We start from the raw sequence: 23,374 nt of genomic DNA on the forward strand, positions 1-23,374 counted from the left end.
CTTAGAAACTACACTCTTCAATAGTATCCTCCATGGCTCAATGGTGACACTTCTGTCACAGCTTCACTCAAGAGACTGGAGCTCAGAATCTAAACCAACACAAGTGCAATAACAAGAGATTGCTATACTGTGTTTCATATGTGATGTTAGGGCAAATGGTGTCTTTATTTCTTATGTAGACATAAAAGAGCCTATTGCACTACTTCATGGCACTGTAGTATTGTCAGTATGCTGGCCAATATTTATCATTCAAATAACACCACAAAAAAGTGTCTGTTCATTATCTCAGTGTTACTTGTGGGACCTCACTGTGCGACCATGCTTCCTGCAATAGTGATTGTATTTAACAATTACAATTACCTCATTGGCTGTAAAACACTTTGCTTAATTTGGGACTTCCTGAAGTCACAAAAAAGACACTGTACACATGTACAAAATTCTTTATTTCCCAGTTTTTCACAAACTGGTAAAATACATATTTAAGAACACAAAAAGGGATCTAGAACCAATTGTGACACTATTTAAATTAAGCTGGAGTTTGACTTGCTTGATGATTCCACTAAAGAGACACAAAGCATGTTTCACAAGGTTTTCATCGGAATTTCATTTTGTCCCCATAAGTGCATTCACAGTCAAAATCATACATTGTATAAAATCACTTCACATCATATAAGGAAGATTCTAACTTCAAAGCTGACCAACATGAAAATTAATTAGCTATTTCATTGTTAGAGTGGTCGAGAGACCTGCCTGCTTATTGAAAAGAAACAGAGCCAAAAGTGCCCTTCAAGAGAATATGGAGCAGAAATCATGAAATTATTAAAAATAAATTTTAAAAGATACTTCATTTGAACAATATAGTTCAAGTTTCCAACACATTTTGTAGAAATGACAGCTTCAGGTATGCATATTGATTAAAATGCATTTATTCTTTCTTTTACGTATTTGAATTTTGTTTTGAAAGCTGCATGACCAGAGCTTGGCAACACTAAGTACATTACGCTTATTCACTCTCAAGGCAGATTTTGAACCCATTGACAAGAGGAAGCTCTCGTATATGTCTGGCAGCTCTTAGCCCAGAATCTCAAGTACTCTTCATTGTTTGTGTTCCTAATGCAGAACTCTTGAAACATGCCAGGATGTTTGCATTCATTTTTAATAGCAAGCTTAAGAGCAAGGCCTATCAAAAGAATGACAAAGCAATTCCATTCATCAGTTCCTGCTACAGCAATGATGGCCTTTTGATTTATTCACAAATGACAAGCTCAGCAAGCCCCTTACTGAAGTACTTTCGTCTTTTTGAGAATCATTAGAATTAACATGAAGGAATTCTGCTATATTTTACATAATCAATGAGCATATGACACTTTCTATTGTTGGTTCAGTTCTCACTAATTACCAGCTTACAGCACTGACCCACTTGCTTTCAGGCAAGCTTAAATTATTTGCTGCACACCCATAGTCATTATGTAACTACAAAATGTAAAGGGACAACTAAGAATATCAAGATAGTGTACAAACTGATATTTGAACAGAAATGAGGAATACCTCAAGCATAATTGCATTCATGCATGACAAACAATAAAGCCTCAGAATTTGCAGTCAGCGGCAAATTAGTGATGTTGTTAGTCACCAGTGAATTCAAAGCACAGTCGGTTCCGCTATAACATGGTAGTTCCATTGTCATGCAATCCCTTGTTATCAGAAAAAATCATGTAACAACAGCAGCACTGAAACTAATGGGACTGGAACTACCAATACATGCTTTCAAAGTTGACGGTGTAGAAATAGTGTCCCCAATTTGTCAATCGCGTTATAGAGAATTCACATTAATGAAACACGCGGTATAGCTGAACAACCTGTAAGTTGTCCACAAAGTTCTCGTGAGCTTTGCAGTATGGATGTCACCTTTTTCAACATTAATTTCATTCAGGTGCCAGGTATAGGAGGCTTCCGCTGTCAAGTCGTAGAGGAGACCATCACAATGAAGAATTCTTTCAAATAGCAAATCATTAAGCAGTTTCAATTGTTCATTTTTATGAATTTAAAGAAATGGAACAAAAGATTATAACATGAGATTAAAACACAAAACAGAAACATCACACAAAAAGAGAATAAAAATACATTTTGCAAATATAAAACATGTTCACCGAAGCCAGAGACTTTATTCAAAAGTAATTACAAATTGACACACTTAAAAACCCAGTTACATTTCATTCAAAGTGTACCTTTGTCAAGGGTTGCTATGGGTAGAGAATAGTATAAAAATGAAAGCTCACATCAATTCAGTACTATCTACCCTATTTCCATCTGCTCGAAATTAAACAGCACAATCTACAGAGTAGCAGAGAATCACTGACAGCAACTTCTGGATTTCTGCATTCAGCTCTCCATATTTGTTCTCCAAAGGTTATAGTCAATTTTTAAAAAACCGCAATTGTAAATGACTTTTGCCATAATTTAAACTGCAAAATCCAGGTCAACAATTAATTATACCTTCTTTTGACAGTAATCTGTTAGCTGAAATATATATACCATAAATTTACACTGAACTCACGTAGTCTGATATTAATAGGTGTTAACTTCCTGAATGTTTTGCCACACAAGAATTGCAATATAGAAATATGGAAACTTGCAATTCAGGCCTTTCAACTGGTTAAGCTTGTGCTGCCTCATTTAAAGAGCAGTTGAGCTTAGTCCCAAATCTCCTCTACTAGAATTTAACCCTATGAAGTTCTTAACCTTCAAGGAATTGTCCAATTTCATTTAAATTTTTAAAAATCAATTTCCATCACTTTTCAAATAGAGATTTTCTGATTCTAATAGCTTCTTTCCTCTCTAGATTTTTGCCAGAGATTCTGAATTTATGACTCCTAATTAATACCCTACTTACCCAGAGAAAAATTATTCCCTCTCCTTCAAAATATCTCAGTATCATGAATACTTATATTCAGTCATTGCATAAATCTCTGCTTCAAGGAATACAGTCTTAACTTCTCCAACCTCCCCTAATTACAGACAGCTCAGAGCATCTTGACAAATTCTGATCAACCTTTAGGCCTTTTTAAAAACTTTCCTAACTGTGGTGCCCAGAATTGGCCACAATACTGCAGTTGATGCTTGATGACTTCTTAGTAAAACTTTTTGTAAATTAACAAACTCTGAAATGTTCAAAACATTTCTTTGCTTATATTTTTTATGCTCAAAAAGGGGTGTCAATTTTTTCCCCCACAACCATGAAAACTTGGGCTATTTTTCTGCACTGCTTTCTACAAAATGGTCAGCTAATTAATCACCAATCATTGATTCGTGTACTGATATTATCAAGTGAATATAAGAATCAGGCTGTATTAATTTACATTTTCCAGATTACTCCTTCTTTGAAAAAGGTACTGATTGGAGATACCACCGGTACTAAATGCCTTTTGTCAACTTTTTCAAAGAACTGTGCTGCAAACCAACAATGTAGTTTCTGTGTGCCTAACAGAGTCAATGTTCTCTGCCCATTGTTGCACACCCCTAAGCAACTTGTCTAACTTTTGTCAATTATCGTTTAGATTGCCAGAGTTTATCAATTTCAATTAAAACGTATGCAATGGTGAAGTTTAACCAAACTAAACGTGCCTAAGAAATTTTTAAGATTTTCCAATTTTCCTAACCAAGGTATGCTTGATGGGTGATTTGAAGCAAATACAGTCTCAAACTCCTATGACACTATGTTTCAATAACCAAGCTACTGGATCAAGTCATCTTGCCCCAATAAACATTCCAGCAGACTTCTCTGTTAAAAATACTGCATTACCTGTCTGCTAACGGAGCACTAGCTCAGCACTAAAATGTTTCATTAGCAGACACCTCATTCAAACATCTGATAAATGACCCTGCCTTTTTATCCCCCTTTGTCCATAGCTTCGTGTCCACCTTGCTACTGAGAATAATCACATACAATGCGAGAGTACGACATGGACGGCAGAGGATATTCCAAGTGTAAACATTACATCAAAATTCTGTGGCCAGGGTGGGTTAAGGAAGAACGAGAAAGAGAATAAAAACTGAAAGAGCTGTGGATGCTGTAAATCAGAAACAACAAACAGGAGGTTGCTGGAAAAGCCATGCAGGTCTGGCAGCATCTGTGAAGAGAAATCAAAGCTAATGTTTCTGATCTAATGACCCTTCCTCAGGACCAGAAAGAGAACTGCATTAGCCATGGCTACAAGAGCCGGTCACTAGTTGGGAATTCTGCAACAAGTAATCAACCTCCCAATTAACTAGAACCAATAGAACCAATTCATTGGGATCCTGCCTAGTAGGTACAAGACAATGAGATATTATCTACTTGCATGAACAAGTGCAGTTGCAGCAACTCTTAAAAGCTCCATACCACCCAAGAAAAAAGCACCTCATCCACCACTTAAAAATGCACTCCCTCTACCAGCAGCACACAGACCCAGTCATGCGGAATATTTACAAGGTTCAATCCAACAAGTAGACAAATCTTCTTTGTCAGCAAAATTCCTGACAAGTTGCATAGCCACACAGATTCCTCCCAAGTCAGCATGTGCAGATTGATATGCTGACGCACTGAGTTCTGGTTTTAGAAATTACTGCCATGCACGGACATTGGAAGTCCTTACATTAAAGAAAAAAAAAGAGGGAATATACCTTCCAAACCTGTATCACCATTACCTCGAAGTACAACAGCGTCAGCTGCATGAGAACACCACTAAGTTTCCTGCCAAGTCATAACGCCTCACGCATCTCATATAGTCAGTGCTTCAAATGCCTGGAACCCACTTCCTAACAGCAAGTGGAGTGTCGCCACATACCACGGGCTATAGCTTTTCCATTCAGGTCACCATCACCTCCTTAAAGTTTAATTAGGAAATGGCAATACTCATCACTTGAATAGAGTTTTAGAACTTGATCATCTTTTTGCTAATATAAGTGTAAGTTTTCTAAAAACCATTTACAACAGGAGTTATTGCCAAAAGATATGGAAGTAATTTTATGCAGTTAAGTTATGGCAGGTACTTGGGTAGATGGTTTCCATCAATGACACAAAGATTATATTGCTAACTGAAGTGTCTACATATGTCATACTATGCTAAAATTTACTTTCTTATTTACAAAGAAACTTGCCCATTTTCAGCAATTCAGCATCATTAGTGACTGATTGAATGAAGTGCAACTTTAAGTGGTCTGTGGAATTCTTATTAAAATACTTATAAATTTAAGAACAACTACAAGTCTCAACAATTTGCCGTAGACCAAGAGCCACTTTTGAAACTGACAGTGATAGGAAACATTTATTTATACTTCTGATTACCAATTAATGTTATGAGGGCATTTTAAACAGTTGCTGTCAGACATTAGAGTCACACAGGAATTCTATTGTATGCCAATTCATTCACAAGGAGGTCTGATGTTACGGTGTAAATATACAAATCACTAACAGCATTTATTGCTGAAAGTGGGAAATGGGTTGCTGTATGAATAGAAAAGTAAACTTACGTAGCACTTGCTAACGTACAAAGCTCCAATTCATACTGAAGCCTTACATCACAAAGAATACAGGAGCTTGGCTCTCAGAAGAAGGAAAGACGACTTCAAACTTATACACAACCCAAACATATTGGTCACAACAACAGCTGCATGGACAAGGTGAAATATTGTAGGTTACCTTGATAACTTTGAACACAGCACAAACACTAAGCATTTTTAAAAAAAGGCAACATATGGTTCAATGCCAAAATACTTCTGTTATACAGGACACTGATGAGACCACTTCTTCTTTACAGAAGAATATAAATGCACTGGAGATAGCTCAGAGGAGTTTAATGGATTGATGAGGATAAGCTGGACAGTCAGGGCTTATTTCCCCTGGAGTTAAGAGGAGTTAAGAATGACGACTAAAGTTTAAATGATCCCGAATGGCCTGGAATGAGAAGGTGGGCATGGAAAAGATATTGTTGTTGTTGAGGGTGCCCATTAGAGGGGGCACTCTTTCAAAATTAGAGGGTCATCCTTCAAGGATAAAGATGAGGACTTATTTACTCCAGAAAGTTGTCTGACTTTCAATGGAAGTAGGGTCATTAAATACTTTGAAAGCAGAGGTAGATTGATTCCCTTACCGAAGAAGAATTTGAGGTTAATCAGGGAAAATATAAATGTGGAAGACAAAAAAAACACAAACTAAACAGGCATAATCTTTCTTGAATAATAGAGAAGGGTCAAAGTGCCCAATGGTCTACTTCTACTCCTATTTCATAATATTTTAATGGACCTGAAAATTACGAAAATCAAGTAAGAGAACATTAGTTTACTTTTTATAGCAAATAATATTCATATGATTTGAAGGTGAACTTCTCATTTTAAGTATCATGTGACACACACTACCTTTTTCTGAATCTTATGAACATATGATTTAAAAACAAATCACACTTGCAAGAATCGTCACATAGATACCCTTTCATTTGTAAATTGCAACACGATAATGCACAATGAGAAATTCCAATGTTGCACTTTTGCTCATTAAATGAATAATTTAAGATGATCTATGCCAAGCACAAAGAGAAGAAGAAATCGAAGGCTGTCAGACCACCACAAATGGCTTATTGACCTCAAGCCAATTCTCATTTCCATTTATTTTTTAAAGCAGACTCATGACAAAGGCATTCCTTCATGTCACTCAAATAAAACAGCATACTAATGTATTCTAGTGTTCCATTAATTGATTGTTTAATAAATGAGGAGCCAGAACCAAATTGTTAAGAGTGTAACATCACATCAAATACCTTCCATCAACACTGTGGTTTGAGAAAGCATACTGCAAACAGAAAAAAACAATTGTCAAGTTCAAGAATTTACAAGTGCTTTCAAGGTTTGAGTTTGAGAAGAAAAATTAAACTGTGGTTTACATCAGTTCTCATTTTTTTATGATCTGTGGGAATGCAGAAGCTACAAAATGGCTTATCAAACCAAAATTTAAATCAGTGCAAGTGCCACTGCCAAAATTAGCACTCCCAAAAGCACTTAAAAGATTACTTAATTTCTTGAAATTTAATTTGTTCCAGATAGTCTCCATAGCAACACAGATACAATCCCTAAATCATTGAGTAATTGGAGATCTTGTCTTTTCTATCACTCCAAAATTCAAATGATTTCTTCCGTGTACAGGTCTCTGACGTGACACTTAGGCATCCATAGTTATTCCCAGTTTACAGAATCATTAATACGAAGAAAGTCAAAACTTGGTGTTTTAATTCATTGGTAGACAATAGTTTTACTCATGCTTGTGTTGTGTTACCTCCAGATTCAACCATTCTAACGGTCCGCAAAGAGCCTCTCTTCCACTACCCTCCATAAATGTATATTTATATAAGGCTTATAATAAACTAATAGAATTTATTGCAAGATATCTACCACACTCGCTGACTTCCATTTGCTCCCACACCAGCTATGCCTCTATTTTAAAATCCTCATCCTCATGTTCAATGCTTCCATGGTCTCAATCCTTCCCATTTCCGCAATTTGAACCCATCGTCTAACTCTCAGAAAACTCAATGCTTTTGTGTATCCTTCACTTCTTTTGGTGTGACAATAGCATTTCACTAGTGACAACATTTTCAAATGTTGACCACGCTCCTCAGGAGGCAGACACTGATTGCAATCAATAGGGTACCCTTCGGTGTCCAGTACTCCCCAGGAGCCGAAAAACCATGCCATGTTCTTCACAGCCTGCAACACACTGATGAGGATGAGCATCTCACCAAGATCTTCCCTATGCCTCCACTTCTCCCCTTTAAATCAACTGCCAAGCCTTAAACAGACACTTGTTCGCAGCAAACTGCCCAGCCTTCAGGACAACATTGACCACAACACATACAACCCTGTCATGTCAACCACTGCAAGGTGTGCCAGAGTGTCAACAAGGATACCACCATTGCACATATGGACACTACCCACAGCAGATACTCATGTGACTTGGCCAACATGGTCTCTCATATGCTGCAGCAAGGATGCCCTGAAGCACGGTACATTGGCAAGACCAAGCAGACGCTACAACAGTGGATGAATGGACACCACATAACAATCAACAGACAGGGGTGTTCCCTCCCAGTCGGGAACACATCAGTGGTCAGGAACATTCAGTCTCAGATCTTCGGGTGACCATCTTCCAAGGCAGACTTCGAGATAGGCAACAGCACAGAGTCACGGAGCAGAGGCTGACTGCCAAGTTCAGGAGCAACAAGGATGGCCTCAACCGAGGTTCATGTCACACTACAGGTGACCCCATTACACCAATCTCTCTCACGCACACACTAACAGGTTTATACTCTATCACACCCACACTTTACCAAGCTTTCACACATGCAAACACATTCTCCCAGGTGCACTCACATGCACACATTCACTTTTTCTCTCTCTCACGCACGCGCATTCACATACGGACAATCTTCAGGCAGTCAATACATGCAATGTTTTGTAAATTCCACTTTGGAAATTGAACCAGTCTGACTCAAGGTTGGGATACAGCCAGACTCTAACCTCACACCTTTAATGCATTGTCTGAGCTAAAATGTCACCTAAGTTATCTCGAGAAGGTGACTTAAAAGACATTCTGGGACTTACATACTAATGAACTGAAACCTGCAACCCATTCTAAAAGATAAACGACTTAACAACAATCCATGTTTGTTCAACACAGAGGAACCTCGATTATCCGAATGACACGGGCAGGGAGTACATTGTTCGGATAATCGAATGCTGGATAACAGAGTGTGACCAAGCGTCGAGACCTTGCGATCTTGTTTGGATAATCCGAAATTCAGATAATCGAATGCTGGATAATTGAGGTTTGTTGTGTATCATTTCAGTTGCATGACACTAATATTTTGCAATAAATTCTGTGTCTTATGGTCTTATTCTCCACAACCACCTGACGAAGCAGCAGTGCTCTGAAAGCTAGTGCTTCCAAATGAATCTGTTGGACTATAACCTGGTGTTGTGTGATTTTTAAACTTTGCCCACCCCAGTCAAATACCAGCTCTTCCACATCATGGTGACCAAGCTTTCGATCAACTTTGTTGGCTAATGTCATTGTTTTTTTGTCTGATTACACTTCTGGGTAATTACACATTGGGATACCATACAATATTAAAAACCTCAAATAAATGCAAGTTATTATACCACAACAAACCGAAAGGATACAATATTTTAGTGATGTCTTTAAGCAGCTACCACAAAACTAATCCAAACAAAATTTTTAATGGGGAAGTTTGTTAACGAATGGATTACAAAGGGCACAACTCAGATAAAAAGTAAATAAGATTTTACTACAGTCTAAACATTTTAGATTTCAGACATTAGTTTTAGTCAAACTTACAAATGAAATGTGCAAGATTCAGAGAAATTTCTCACTAATGAAACTTGCTCTCAAAATAAACGGACAAACTCCATGCAAATTAGAAACTGCCTCAAATTGGCCAGGAAAAGTTAGAATTTCATATATAATAGAGAAAAATGTGCTCACCAATTAGTGTTTTGTTTATAAATCTGAATAGTTTCTTTTAAGACAAACATAGACTAAAGCATTTTTCATTTTCCAAATTTCTGTTACTAGAAAATAGTCTTCAGTAGCTGCTGCTCACTTTAATGCAAATATTCACATTGCACAGCTGCAACTGTGAATATTGTTGAATCATAGCCAACTGACAGAAACTTAGCTGTCATCGAGATGCTGGGAGTCTCCTTCTCACATCTTTAGTATGTCATGACTCTCCTTGGCATAAATGCCTCACACTGTTACCCATGGTGGTAACTTGTTTTCAACACATCCCAACATATTTAATTTATTCAACTTTATCACCATGCAGTAGCAATGAGGTGAACATTGCAACCTGGAATCGCATGAATGCAAATCACTTGGCGCTCCACCCAAATTATATTGAGACGCCTTCCATTTGATGTTGGTCAGCAGCCTCCCCAAGTGCTCATTTGTAGAAATAGGTTTGCTTGCCATTAAAGTTATTCAGATTTCGTACTGAAGTATTTTAGCACAGAAAGCCAAGCCTGTTCTACTCATACAGTAGTAGCCCATTGGGAACCTATGCAGTTGCAGCACAAGATCTAGGAGTCTATTAAAAGTTTCAAATTAAATGACAGGAGGTAAATGCAAATGGTTGAGCAAAACAAGTACTAATTTAAACCATGGAAGAAAATAATTACTTAGGTACAAACAGTATATCTGAAAATAAAACTACTTTATTTTTTGAGACTAGACTTCCAAACTTAATTCTATACTCCTGCTTTTCCGGTTCATTGCATTATACAGCCAAGCTACAACACAGAATCTAATGAAGCAAAGATCCATGCCATCCTCTAAACCCATACAGCCAGCTCTTCTATAATTAACAGGCGCTTTTCATGATTCATGCAAAGACAGCAATTGGATCTCAGAGTCAATTTCTCCAGCCATCACCAATGCTTTCCAACAGCCTTGCCCTTCTAATGCAAAATCCATACTCCCATAGCTGTGCAAAATGCTAAACAAGCAGTATTGGCAATTCACTTGAGTGCTGTAATATATTTACTGCAAATCCTCATGGCAAGACTCCTAATATAGTTTTTATTGTGTCTGCACTTGTCAATACAGTGACTGGTCACTGTCTGGATAATCTGCCAAGAGCAACTGTTTACCCAAGACAGCAATAGGATACACAAGCCGTGTAAAGCTTTAACTGTCAAGATTCCCTGGCTCTTGTCAATGGCCTTTAATTAACAGTTCACTTTATAAACTTTAGACCTCATCAGTAATGCCTTACAAAAAAAGATGTGGGGAGAGAAGTGCCAGACAGGCCATGCAGTTACGAGGTGCTGATTTGTTTACATAAATAAAGTAAACATGGTTTAATTTAATTTCAGCCAACAATTAGTTCCAATTTATTGTTTAGAATTGTGCAATGAAATTAATTGATATAAAACTTTGGACTTAAAAAACCCTCAAATCAGTTTTCAAGGTAGTTCCCTTCAATTAAATGATAAGCATGTATATGGAACATTCTTTTAAAAAAAACCTTCCATGGCAGGCTCCTCATTTTGTTCTAGGCGTCTAGATGCAAATAAACATAAACATGGTTTTGAGTAACAATTCCCAAAGTGGAAAATAAAGTAATAAGACTATTTTATCCCAATCTGATAATAACCAAATTTAAATGAGCATTCAAATCCTTAAAAAGGGGTCTTGTAATGCAGTCCCTTCCTCTCGGCCAGATGATCCAGGTTCAAGCAATGCCTGCCGAGTGGTGCATTATAACACATTTAAATAAGTTGATTAAAAATATTTTCAAATCCCTATTCAGCTGCCAACACAGACAGCATCTTTACATTTAGAATTGACCAAAGGCTGAAATCCAACTTAATATCTCCCATTGAGAAAATTACAGAAATTTAAACTTGGTCACTTACAAAATAAGCTTTTTGCATTGTTATTATAATTCAGTATAAATAAACAATTAATTTGAAAGAGGTTCAGTTTCATTACAACAAAACAACACCTGAGAGAGAAATGGTGATATCAATGACTCACCAAATGCAAGACTCAACTTGAACACAATGTCAGAAAAATTAATGACACAAGTCACCTACAGCACCCTCAAGCAACACAATTGAATCTAATGAGAAAAGGGAGATTAAAATTTCCAGTATCAGCACTTGCAATTACTCAGCCACTTTGAAGAACCCAAGGGAACCCTACCAAGGGCCATAGAAATGAAAATCTAATAAAGTGAACAGACCCAAAGATACAAGGCGTATGACCTACACTGTAATTAAATGGGCCTTACAGATACCTCCACACAAATTGAGAGATCAACTTGAGACTAACAAATTAAAGACATGGTAAAACTTCATTATGACATCAGTTACAATAGGGCAACAGATTTTCCTTTAACCACCATGCACAATGAGAAGAACAGGATCTTTCCTTTTAACAAATATTTGATTTAAATGAGACTGAAAATACATGCATTACTCAGTTTCAAATTAGTTTAGTTGCATGACTATACATATGAGTTCACTGAAGTGTTGCTAAGCTACTTGAACCACTGGTCATCATAGTGTTACACACTAATTGACAGGAGGCATCATCATTTACCTGTCATCAGCTAGCAACCCCCTGGTGCAATAATCTATGTCCATGACCTTCATGCCATGATTGTAAGCATCCTTGAAGTGGAACTTTGGGGGTCCTACTTAAGTTGCCTGGTCCTGTTTACCTCAACATAATCACTTGAGGACTGCTGTCTCTTCCATCCACATGTGCCCAATCCATTAAACCAACTTTTGATGAGTGCTAACAAACGTGGGAGTTCTGCCAGAGTCTTGATTTTGTCCTGCCAGGATATAAACATCATATGCTACAGATGGCAAAAGGTCAACAGTTGTATTACTTCACTCCACAGATGGAGTGTATCTCTGTATTCTTTTATTTACAGCTAAATTGAAAAACATTGCATATCCAGCATTGTGCAGTGCAAATTTTTTTTCAGCCATCACTTAAGCCAACCAAACATTGCATACCGATAATGTCAAGTAACAAGACTGCCCACTTCTACACAACCACCTAGTAGTAATCTCTAGGAAAGGCAAAATGAAACTCAGCTCATACTAAATGGAGAGGCTAAGAATAGTATCCCATCTTAGATCAAGAATAGGTCAGACCAAATTACTTGAGAAGGGGAAAAAAAACTGTCACTGGAAGCACAGGTATCAGGGGACTGAAAGAGGAGAGAATGGGAAGAAACAACTAAACTTAAGAGACGTTTAGTTTCATCAATTGATTTAATAGCAGGAAGTCTTCTTTGGTCATTTTCTATTAAAAAGCATAACCATACATCTCAATAATACTTACTTCAAACATAGAAAATTGCATCCTTGCTGGCTTGCTTTGGAAGAGACCAATCAGCCAATTAGCACTGCCAATAGCAGCAAAACGATATATAATCGAAGTCCGTCCTAGCCTAACTTATAATTAGTTTAATCAAATGTTATGTTATATCTGTTAGAACATATTATACAGTATTTTATGCATCTGTACATTATCTGAAATTTCCCAAGGACAAGAATTCCACACGACAACAACTTAAAATGTTTCATATACTTAGGCACTATGTTCAGTACTACAGTCAACTAATCAGGACAAGAGTTAAATTAGCATTAAAAGCTGGACTATAATCTCAATATTCAAAGTCATATTCAGATTACTAGATCAATGTTAATCTGAAAGTTAAAAAGGATGGCCAAGACTAGCTGCAGGATCCTAGTTACTGAATAATATCTCAATAGCCAAAATATTTCTATTTTGGGTGAAAAGGAATTTTGTGAGCATGAAGTAGGAATAACGAGATTCTTTCTGCCAAATCAATTTTGAAATGCCACCAGTTAAACTGTGAGATCACAACACTCCACCTTTAATTATCTGCAAGAAATCATTATACTGTGGAACATTATGCAGGTTGATGTAAAGAGCTGAAACATTAACAACTTGAATTTAAATCTTTCCTTCATATTTATCAATGCACTGTTGACCAGTAAGAAACCACATCTTTTTACACATTACTACTACATCAGAAAAGAAAAAAACTTGATGACATTCAGAAAAGGAATTTAAAGTAACCAATAAAACAAAGACAGTTCAAACAATGAATATTCCTCACTAGTCAAAATACAGACTTTTCTCAAGCCAGTACAAACATGAAAAAAATATAATTTTAATCAGTTAAAACTGACATGTAATCAATATCCATTCATCTTCTTACAAATGCTTCTAAATATGCTAAAAAAATTTATATTTAAACAAAAACACAGTTTCTTTTTCATGTTTTCAGTATTACACCATGAACAAAAACCACTTATGCCTGAATAAAAACCATTTGCTTACGACTCTACAACTCTGCAGGTGGTATCCTCAAAGACCAAACAAAGTGCCTACAGAAGACAAACCTCAAGAAGAACATTTTCTCTTACAATGTTCACTTGCTATCTAGAGTATAAACTATAAAAAGATAAGCCTGCTAGGAGCCTCACTAATGCCCAGTCATCTCCCAGAGAGAATTCTTGTCAAACGTAACCAGGCTGCATAAGCCTTTTCTACAGCATAATGAGCACTTAGGCCACACTGGTGATCAGTCAGCAAAATGCTTCAGTTTCAACCAAGTTATACCTCTGGCCCCAAAAGTCATCTATTTTGAAGAATTATGATCAGATACCTTTGGCAGACATATATAGTAACAATAAATGTCTGAAATTTGTAGTATAAACATTCAGCATGGTTGAAAACATATCTTTACATTTAAATTACATTTTTTGTTATGTATAAATTCAAATCTCTAGAGAGAAGCAAATCAGGACTGAGAAGGAATCCATCATATTGCATTCTACAAAAAAAATTAACTGAACATCCTTCAATGCTGTACATAAGTAATATTGCTGCATTTGACAACCATCAAGGTGATTATGCAGACAACTCTGCATTTCCACTTCAATGCAACACAACCAAAGACAAAAGCACAGTAGACCACTTGGGCAATTACTGCATTTAAATTAATACATCAAATAATCATTTGATGGTGAATTTTAAAGCATAGAATCAGTCAAAACAGACCCCAAGTTGAAACCCATTCCTATGTTTTTTGGCAAGGGTGTTTCAGCAAAGAGATAATGGTGACATTTTCAAAAAAGTAAATCAATGTCTTAAGGACTTACTATCAATCGTATCTTCAGGAATAAAAATCACAAAGTCACCACTTCTCTTGGATTGCTTGCATCCTGCAATTAAATGCTTTCTTGGCACAAAACCAGAGTCAAAGCATCATTTAATACATCAATTGCTTGATTTGCCTTGCTCACATTATCCGTCTTCATTGTGCTTTGTTTTGTTATTTTAATATACTCAAAAATAGCCTAGCCTTATCTCAGTATCATCAATTGTGTATCTATGCCTCATGTACAAGAGCAGTTTTAGTTATCACGATCATACAATGCAGTAACTTATGACCATCTCTTTAAACCTCAAAGAGCTTTTATTTCCCTCAACCCCATAAACTCCACATGCATCGGACCAAGCAGAGGCATCTGTTCACCTTCAATTTTTTTTGCATACAAAGGAGCGTTAGTCACTACACCATACTCTGTAGACATTACATAAATCCTTCTAGAATGTTAAATTTTGTTTATCAAGCCATGATGATCATGTCAACTTGCCAGGCATATAATAAAATTTGAATTTTAACATTATGTTGCAAATTTACATTTTCCAGTAATCCTGATCCACCATACAACATTAAAAAGTGAATTCTGAAATGAAATATTTGCTAATGAGATAATAGAGCAGCTCTAACCAACATTTGAAAAAGAGAAAGGCTGTTCTTGGTAAAATAGTGAGTTCTAATAATGATTTGATACAAAATGGTTCAGGCTCTTCCTTCAGATGTTGACAGCAAATGTTTCACTACATCTACTTCACTAAGTAGAAAGAAAGAATTTCTATAAAAATGAGCTTACCTGTTTGTGCATCTCAATATTCAATCCATAAGACATTTCATAATACTGTAAAGGAAAACATTATGATAAACCAAATGATAATGATAATGATGTTTTGACTAAACTGAAGTGCGAGTTTTCAGTAGTTTACTTCCCATTTCAGATTGGGAAACGTGACAAACTAATAGCATACTACTTTAATTTTAAAAGATAATTGTTTAAGCTCACCATAACATAGTGTCGCTGCATTTCTGTCTTCTCACTTGCCAATTTCTCACATTCCAATTTTAGACTGTAAAATATCAAAAAATTTAAAAAATCTTTCACAAGATGTAATTGTCGCCACAAGATCCAGTGTTTGTTACCGATCCTTAAACAGCCCCGAAAATGTCAACATAGGAACTTTTTAAAGGAACAAGAAAAGCATCTTAAAAAGAGTGCCTACGTAAAAGACTGCAGTAATAGCAAAAGCAGAAGTACTGGATAAATCAAAAGAAAGAACAACCCCTTGTAATACACCGGATATCAAAATCTAACACTAAACTTCACGAATACATAAAGCAAATAAACTCAACTGTTCTAAATGCTTTAGTCATTAAATTAAGCCGAGTTGGATACAATTGAAATCAACTCGTATAATTTATGATTTTTCAACGATGTAATTCACAAGTGTCAAAAAAGTTCAGAGGGTTTAGACCACTAAGACTCCTGTTTTCCTCAATGTGTGGTTTGTTTGCAATCTTTTGAAAGGAACCAAAATCTGGCCGCAGCGAGAGCGCCGCTCTCTGGTGAGGGAAAGTAAGCATTGGCTACCTACCGCAGACAAACCAAATAACACCGGAGACTGAACTAACCAGCAGCAAATAAACATACTTTTCCCCGGCAGAGAATGGAAGACTTATTTCACCTGTGATACTGAGCCTGCAAAAACTGGAACTCTTCTTTAATACGATCCAGCGATTCGGGGATGGTGAATTTGAAAGGCTGGGCTGCAGCCTGGTGCGGCGTCTGAGAAAACAGCGGGTAAGGAAACAAGAATTACAAGTACACAGAGACAAGAGACCGCAAACGATTCGACTCGCAGCCTAGGCAGCTTTATACCAGAAACTTTCCGACAGAAGAAAGCAACGAACACAAACACATGACACTGAAAGAGGGCAAGGTCGTTTGACAGAATTAAACACTGGACCTTTTGTCAGTCTACGTAAGCTCGGTAGAATCTGTGATCTTCCTGCCCAACTTTCAGGGGGGACAGTTATTGAGATGACATTGTTTCAAAACACAGCAAGGAACAGATGTGCACGCAGGTTATCTGGGAACTGATTAGAAGTAGCTTTCCACTCAAAATATCACACACTTTGCTGGTAGTGAAACTATACATCGCTCCGCTGAAGGTGTTTTCATTTCCTTGAATTAAGATCACACAATGAAGTGACAAAGCGGCCGACCAGGAGAGCTGCTTTCTCTTTACTTACAGGATGCCTGCTCTGAGGAAACATTGCTGGGTCCGCCAGACGCTTAGCTCCGTTGCTCAAACAATCGCTCGATCTCCTTTAAGAAACGCACATTAATAAGAATTCCCTCGAAAAGAAAAATAAAGTGTTTACTGTAAGCGCATCCTTGGCTTAGGTCCACAAAAAAAGGTGGTGTTTCAAGAGAGACTTTAAAGTCTTCAGGGAGGCTGGCAGATTTCGCTGTCCCAGCTCAACTCCTCTCGGTCTTTAAGACAACAAAACCTTTCGGAAAACAGCAATTGCCACTTCTGTAACAAGACCAAATTTCTAAACCGCCCCAGGAAATCTTCTCGGCTTCTTTTTCTTTGATTGCAGAATATCCACCAGAATAAATATAGAATGTATACCGTGCGAAGTTTAAGCGGGTATAATTGCTACAGTGGAAAACAATGTAGCAGTTTCCCCCCACACAGACTGGTTACATTAACACGCGGTTTCTATTCCACCCATCCTCCCCCACACCCCCCCCATCGTGATCGTTCACCAAATTTAGACACGCGCAGTCTGAGGATACGTTCCATCCCATTCTTCGCCAATCAGGATGCGGAGAGGGGCCCCTGTCACACGTGGGGTTGTGTCATCATCGCGGAGCGTTGTCCAATGGAAGACGGCTACCGTTGTCGGCCAGCTGTCAATCAAGCTGAGCGGAGACAGAGCCCAGCAATCGCGAGGCGGCCTGCCGTTCGACTCCTCTTCTATTGGTGACTATGAAATGTCAATCACGCTGACGACTTAAGCCTCAGACCAATAGAGCACTGGATTGTGACTGTTTGTCTCTTTCTGATTGGCCTCTACTTCCTTCCCTCCGCCCTCATTTTCCCACCCCCTTCGCTCGAGCGGGCTGCGCTGAAACGGTTCGAATCAAACGAGTGGCCGTCAGTCAGTCAGAGAGAGACAATAGGGCGGCGGCGGGCTCAGCTGTCACTCAAAGTAACGTGGGTTCCAAATACTGACAGGGGAAAAAAACACAGACAGACAAGCCTTTGTCCCACCCACAACGAAAAGAGCCGGAGCAGGAATGTTAACTAATTATAACAGTGTAGCAAAGCTTCACATCTTGCTTTTGTTGAAGGAGTGCATCATGTCGGGCTGTTATGATTGTCGTAAGCAACTTTGAACAAAAGGGTTTCCTTGAAGCTAATGTAATCATAATTTTAGGTCTTATTATACACGTCGCGTTAATTAAATAAATTGGAATTTATTTTGGTGCGTAATTCACCCCTTCCCCCCCCCCCCCCCCCCCCCCCACACACACAATTTTGACAATATCTACCTCACTTTAAGTCCTGGGTTTGGTAAAAGCGGGAACACATCAACAATGTATGTACTGAAATGCACATCAAAGCAGCCGGCGTATGTTTTCAGTTTGTTTTACTAGAAAATTGCATCCAGATGTTTAACAGGTATTAAATCGGCTTTTTCAGCCTTGATTACATCGGTTTATTCTGTTTGTTTACAGCTCTCCTGGCTTGTTAGGTAACACAAAGGAAATATTCACAGCGAACTTCTTGTTGATTGTTTGAAACTGACTTGAGTTGAGAAACAGATTATATGTGTTACCCTTCCGTTCACCACCTCCCACTCCTTCCCCCCCCCCCCCCCCCCCCCCCCAACCAAGACGACAAGTTGCTCGGAGTCCTGACTATAGTTTTGTTGTTGGGGAAAACCCTCAGGGTGATATTCTCCAGACAATGCCTTCTTTGCACGCAGGACCCCTGTGAACTGAAACTCTGATAAGTGAAAAGACTCCAGACCACACGTGCGATACGTAAAAGACGCCTTTATTTGTTCAACTACTTCGTTACGAGAATCTTAATACGATACAATATTCTAAAATTCCACTCCTTATTAATTCATGGTATCTCTCCTGTCAAAGCGTCATGCCATCACTGCACCAAGGTTTCGTAAATTTGCAAATAATTCCCCATGTTAATAACAAATTAAGCTTTATTATGTGTTCATGGACATCTTACACAATAATAGACCATGGAAAGATTAACAGTAAGTGTGACTCGGTTTCAACAAATGGTCTCCCGCCACACAGCACACTGGAAATGAAGACTGAATATTTCAGATGAGAACCAAAAAGACTGTGGATGCGGAAGTCAGAAACAAAATCAGAACTGGCTAGAAAAGCTCAGCAGGTCTGAGGGAGGACCACTGGACACTAAATGTTAACTCTGATTTCTCTCCAAGGATGCTGCCTGACCTGCTGAGCTTTTCCAGCAATTTCTTTGTTTAGATTTCAGATGAGCCTGGTTAGGAGTGCAGTGTGTAATTCAGTTCCCATTTTAAAACTGTAAATCCAGTTCTTATTTACACATCATTATATCAGAGTATTCTCGTTACACAATTCCTTTGTTCACATATTTCATGTTTTTGTTATAGTCTTTTTTTAAATAGTTGCTCTGTAAGATTGTCATGCTGCCACACCACTTCAGCTTTGCAATTCCAATCAGCTTGTACTGCTTAGAGAAAGTCATATATACCAACGATGTTCTGCCATCTAAGTTGCTGAAACATTTTATAATATCTCTGTTAATAACAACATGAAATCAAAGTATTATATGAAAATAAGGTTAGATTTTATGACATTCAAATTTACTCCCTGTCCTTAATTCCTGCTTCACCTTAAGGTACACTTGAATTTGATGACCTATGGGACAATGTTCAACTGCCTGCCACAGGAAGAACAGATGGCAGCAGCTAACAACATTGAAGATAGTGGACTAGTGAGGCCTGGGGAAAGCGAAGTGGTGTGATTGACAGGTTGGAATGTGGGGATGATGTGTTTGCAAGGTTTGGGGGGATGTATGAGGTTGTCAGGAGATTCATCTCAACCAGTGCATTAATGCCATAAACTTGCATGTTACAACTTCACAATGGATATGTGAATGAGTAGGCTGTCAATATGCCTGGAACAGATATTGGGTTTCTAAATATCCAAATTAAAATTATAAACAATTTTTCAGATATAACTTAGGGAATCGGGCACCATACCTGGTAAATTAGCTGTCCTCAAATGACACACTGGTGACTGCTCATGAAACAGCTAAGATAACCATTAGACATAAGGGCAGAGATTAGGTCATTCAGCCCATTTAATCTGCTTCACCATTCAATCATGGCTGATAAGTTGCTCAACCCCATTCTTCCATTTTCTCTCTGTAACCTTGATCCTCTTGACAATCAAGAATCAATTTGGTTCTGTCTTAAATGTACTCAATCACCTGGCCTCCACAGTCTTCTGTGGCAATGAATTCCATAGATTCACCACTCGCTGGCTGAAGAAGTTTCTCCTTATCTCCATTCTAAACAGTCTTCTGTTTACTCTAAGGCTGTGTTCTCAGGTCCTGGTCTCTCCTTCCAATGGAGACAGCTTCCCAACATTCACCCTGTCCCAGCTGTTCAGTATTCTGTAAACATGATTTTTTGTTTGGAAAAGTCCAAGAGAGTCAACAATATCCCTTTATTCTTGAAAGAAAATTCTCTCACTGCTGGCATCTTTGGTTCCTGCAACCTGTCACTACCTTTCCTCCCCCCATCCCCAACTACCCCAGTGAATTCCATCAGCCGATTCCTGCTCGATCTGCCTGCGAGATCAATATTAGAGTTGAATAACTTCCCAACTCCCAGAAGAAACAAGTTGCAATAGGATCCCTCTTGATGTTTGTAGCTGCCTAGCTGTTTACTAATAAATCTCTGGCATGTAAAGACCTAACTTCAACCCATCACTAATGGCAGATGGAGCAGCTGCTCATTTTGGATACTACAAGAATCCCACCCTCATCTCCACCTTCATCATGTGCTTCGAATTCTAGGTAGTCACAGGTCTTTAGAATGCTAAGTTTGGGCAGCTTCAAATTCTAAACTAAATGCAGTCTGAATGCAATGTTGTACTTATACGTATAACTCTATTTTGTCTTTTTAGAATTTTTCAAGTTTCAGTATTCATTGACCTCATTTATTACTAGTTCTATTCTTAAGTTTTTTTCTAATGATCCAGATTTCCTGTCAAGAAGTGTGAATCTTTTACAACATTGCAATGTTAGAATATTGTTACAATAGTAAATGTATCAGCTAATAAGGCTCTAAAACCCCTTTTAAAATACTGCTTGTTGATTTCAGCTAAAGTTCCATTAAACTCACAAAATACCATCAAGGCTGATCTGTGGCATAACTTCATATATCCATCTTTGTCCTGTATCCCTTGAAAAATAAATATCTACCAATCTCAGATTTAAAATATACAACTGATCCAGTATTAATTACAGTTTGCAATTCCAAACTTCTACCAATCTTTTACTTGTAGAAGTGTTTCCTAATTTCATTCCTTAAAGGTCTGGTTCTAATTTTTATTTCCTTTGGAACTAGACACCTAGCCAATGAAAATAATTTATCTTTATTTATCCTACATGTTCCCCTTAGTAGTTTGAAAACTTTCATTAAATCTCCCTCAAACCTTCTAAACTCAAAGGAATACAACCACAGTTTGTGGAATGCATCCTTGTAATTTTACCCTGGTTATAGCCATAGGCTCATAATTTCATTTAAAGGGGAGATAACCAAGACTGGCTCTTCAATGCTTTCTAGTGCTCTTGTTACACAGCAGTGTCAAGATTAAAATTTGCTCTTCAGTTTCAAGTAGAGTTGATGATGGTGGGAGAACATATAGATGGAGTGGAGAAGGCAAAAAGTGTCAATCAATTTGCATAATTCATGTTCTAGGTGGAGGTACATTTGAGTAAAGTACACATCTATCTGGAAATATGATGTTAATAGTTTCCAGCAATAACCAAAAACTTGCCCTTGATTTATATTTGCATCCACTGAGAAAATACTTCAAATCTGATAAGCATGCAATTGGAAGCATTATATAGGATAGGATATACTATTTACATGACCCTGTAACTATCTTATTTATCCATCATGCAGCCAATGTAAACACTTCAGCTGTATAATCAAGCAAGCTTCTGATTCAACCCCTCAGTGACATTGTATGCAACACAGCAACACAGAGTAAATTTACATGTTTACTATGTAATCAGAGAAAGCAGTCAAGGTGAAATCTAGTCATTACTAGAGCAGGTCTTTTCAGTGGTTAGAAAGAAGCTGGCAAAAAGACTGTTGATCCTAGCATCTTTTTGCTGTCACAGGTGTGAAGACTTGTATATTTATGTGTGTTGGGTAGTACAATTAAGTCTAACCTGAGAGTTGCAAGGAAACTGTTATACTGTAAATTTTAAATCACTTTTGCGTTGTGATTCTTGAATGAAAAATAAACATACATGGTTCATGATCATCTGCAGATATATAAATTTGATCTGCAATTAGAACTGATTTGCTTTGCACAATAGTGTAATAAACTGCTTTGCTGTAAACACAAGGAACAGTGAAACCAGACACTTTTTAAAATAGATCTCCAGGATCCACAGCTCTTTATTTAACTTTTTAAAACAGATTGGATATCACCGTGCAGTGATAGTGCAGTGTTTGATATTTCACCCGAAATGGCCATTCAATAAACATTGCCTAATTTTAGAGCTGCTCTTAAAGAAAATTTAAGCAGCAGCAAATGGACAGGGATATGCAGAATAAATCAAGTCAACACATAGCAAGATTAAAGCAAATGAATTAATTCAGAAAAATCTTGTTTTATTCACTAATAATAAGAAAGTAACATAGAAATGTTTTAATCGTCATCCATCTCAAATGGGATCCTTAAAAACCATTGCGTGCATTTCAAATGTGTACATAAATTGTATGCGAGTTTTGAAACCGATTTATTTCCACCAATATCCTACAAAAAATATTGTTTACTTGTGATAAAATGTGTGAAACTTTGCTTGTCATTTTGTTTGCCAACAATTTTCGCATGTGATGCTGGGAGATGATTTGGAAAATTTTAGTCAATAATCTGGCACAGATGGACACTTCATACATTGAATAATTAACAAGCCTCTGAAATTCAGTCTTATTTGGTTAGTAAATTAATCGCTCAAAAAGTGCTTTAAAGAAAACAATACAAAATGTGTACCTATTTAGTTTATTTTAAATTAGACATTTCAAACCTCTTTGTTTCTAAAATTTAACTGGAAGATCATAAATGACAAAGAAAAACAATTTTTTTTCACTCATTCTCCAAACTGAGGGAAGTATTCTAAGTGGACTTCCTGATGTATTTACTAAATAAGCAATGTAATATCAGTGGAAATAAAAGCATAATTTAAAACTACCATTTTAGATTTACAAGCATTAGATTTAAATGATCAAAACCTTTTCATCATTGGCATATTTCATAACAGTTTTGAGTGCCATTG

At 37.4% G+C, this 23,374-nt stretch overlaps 1 protein-coding gene across 2 annotated transcripts in view; it reads right to left on the reverse strand.

The window, feature by feature from the left end:
- The window catches only part of LOC132823933 (transducin-like enhancer protein 1), a 123,919-nt gene extending 106,423 nt beyond the window's left edge, over positions 1 to 17,496 (reverse strand). For both annotated transcript variants that reach the window (XM_060838071.1, XM_060838060.1), the window contains exons 1-4: positions 17,016 to 17,496; positions 16,448 to 16,548; positions 15,769 to 15,832; positions 15,562 to 15,606 (exon numbers count right to left, since the gene is read on the reverse strand). In XM_060838071.1, coding sequence (XP_060694054.1) covers positions 15,562 to 15,606; positions 15,769 to 15,832; positions 16,448 to 16,548; positions 17,016 to 17,039 — 234 coding nt within the window. In that variant the 5' untranslated portion in view covers positions 17,040 to 17,496. The remainder of the gene's footprint in view (positions 1 to 15,561; positions 15,607 to 15,768; positions 15,833 to 16,447; positions 16,549 to 17,015) is intronic.
- Positions 17,497 to 23,374: the final 5,878 nt, after the last annotated feature.

This window comes from Hemiscyllium ocellatum, chromosome 2 (genome assembly GCF_020745735.1).
Source record: "Hemiscyllium ocellatum isolate sHemOce1 chromosome 2, sHemOce1.pat.X.cur, whole genome shotgun sequence".
NCBI lineage: Eukaryota > Metazoa > Chordata > Chondrichthyes > Orectolobiformes > Hemiscylliidae > Hemiscyllium > Hemiscyllium ocellatum.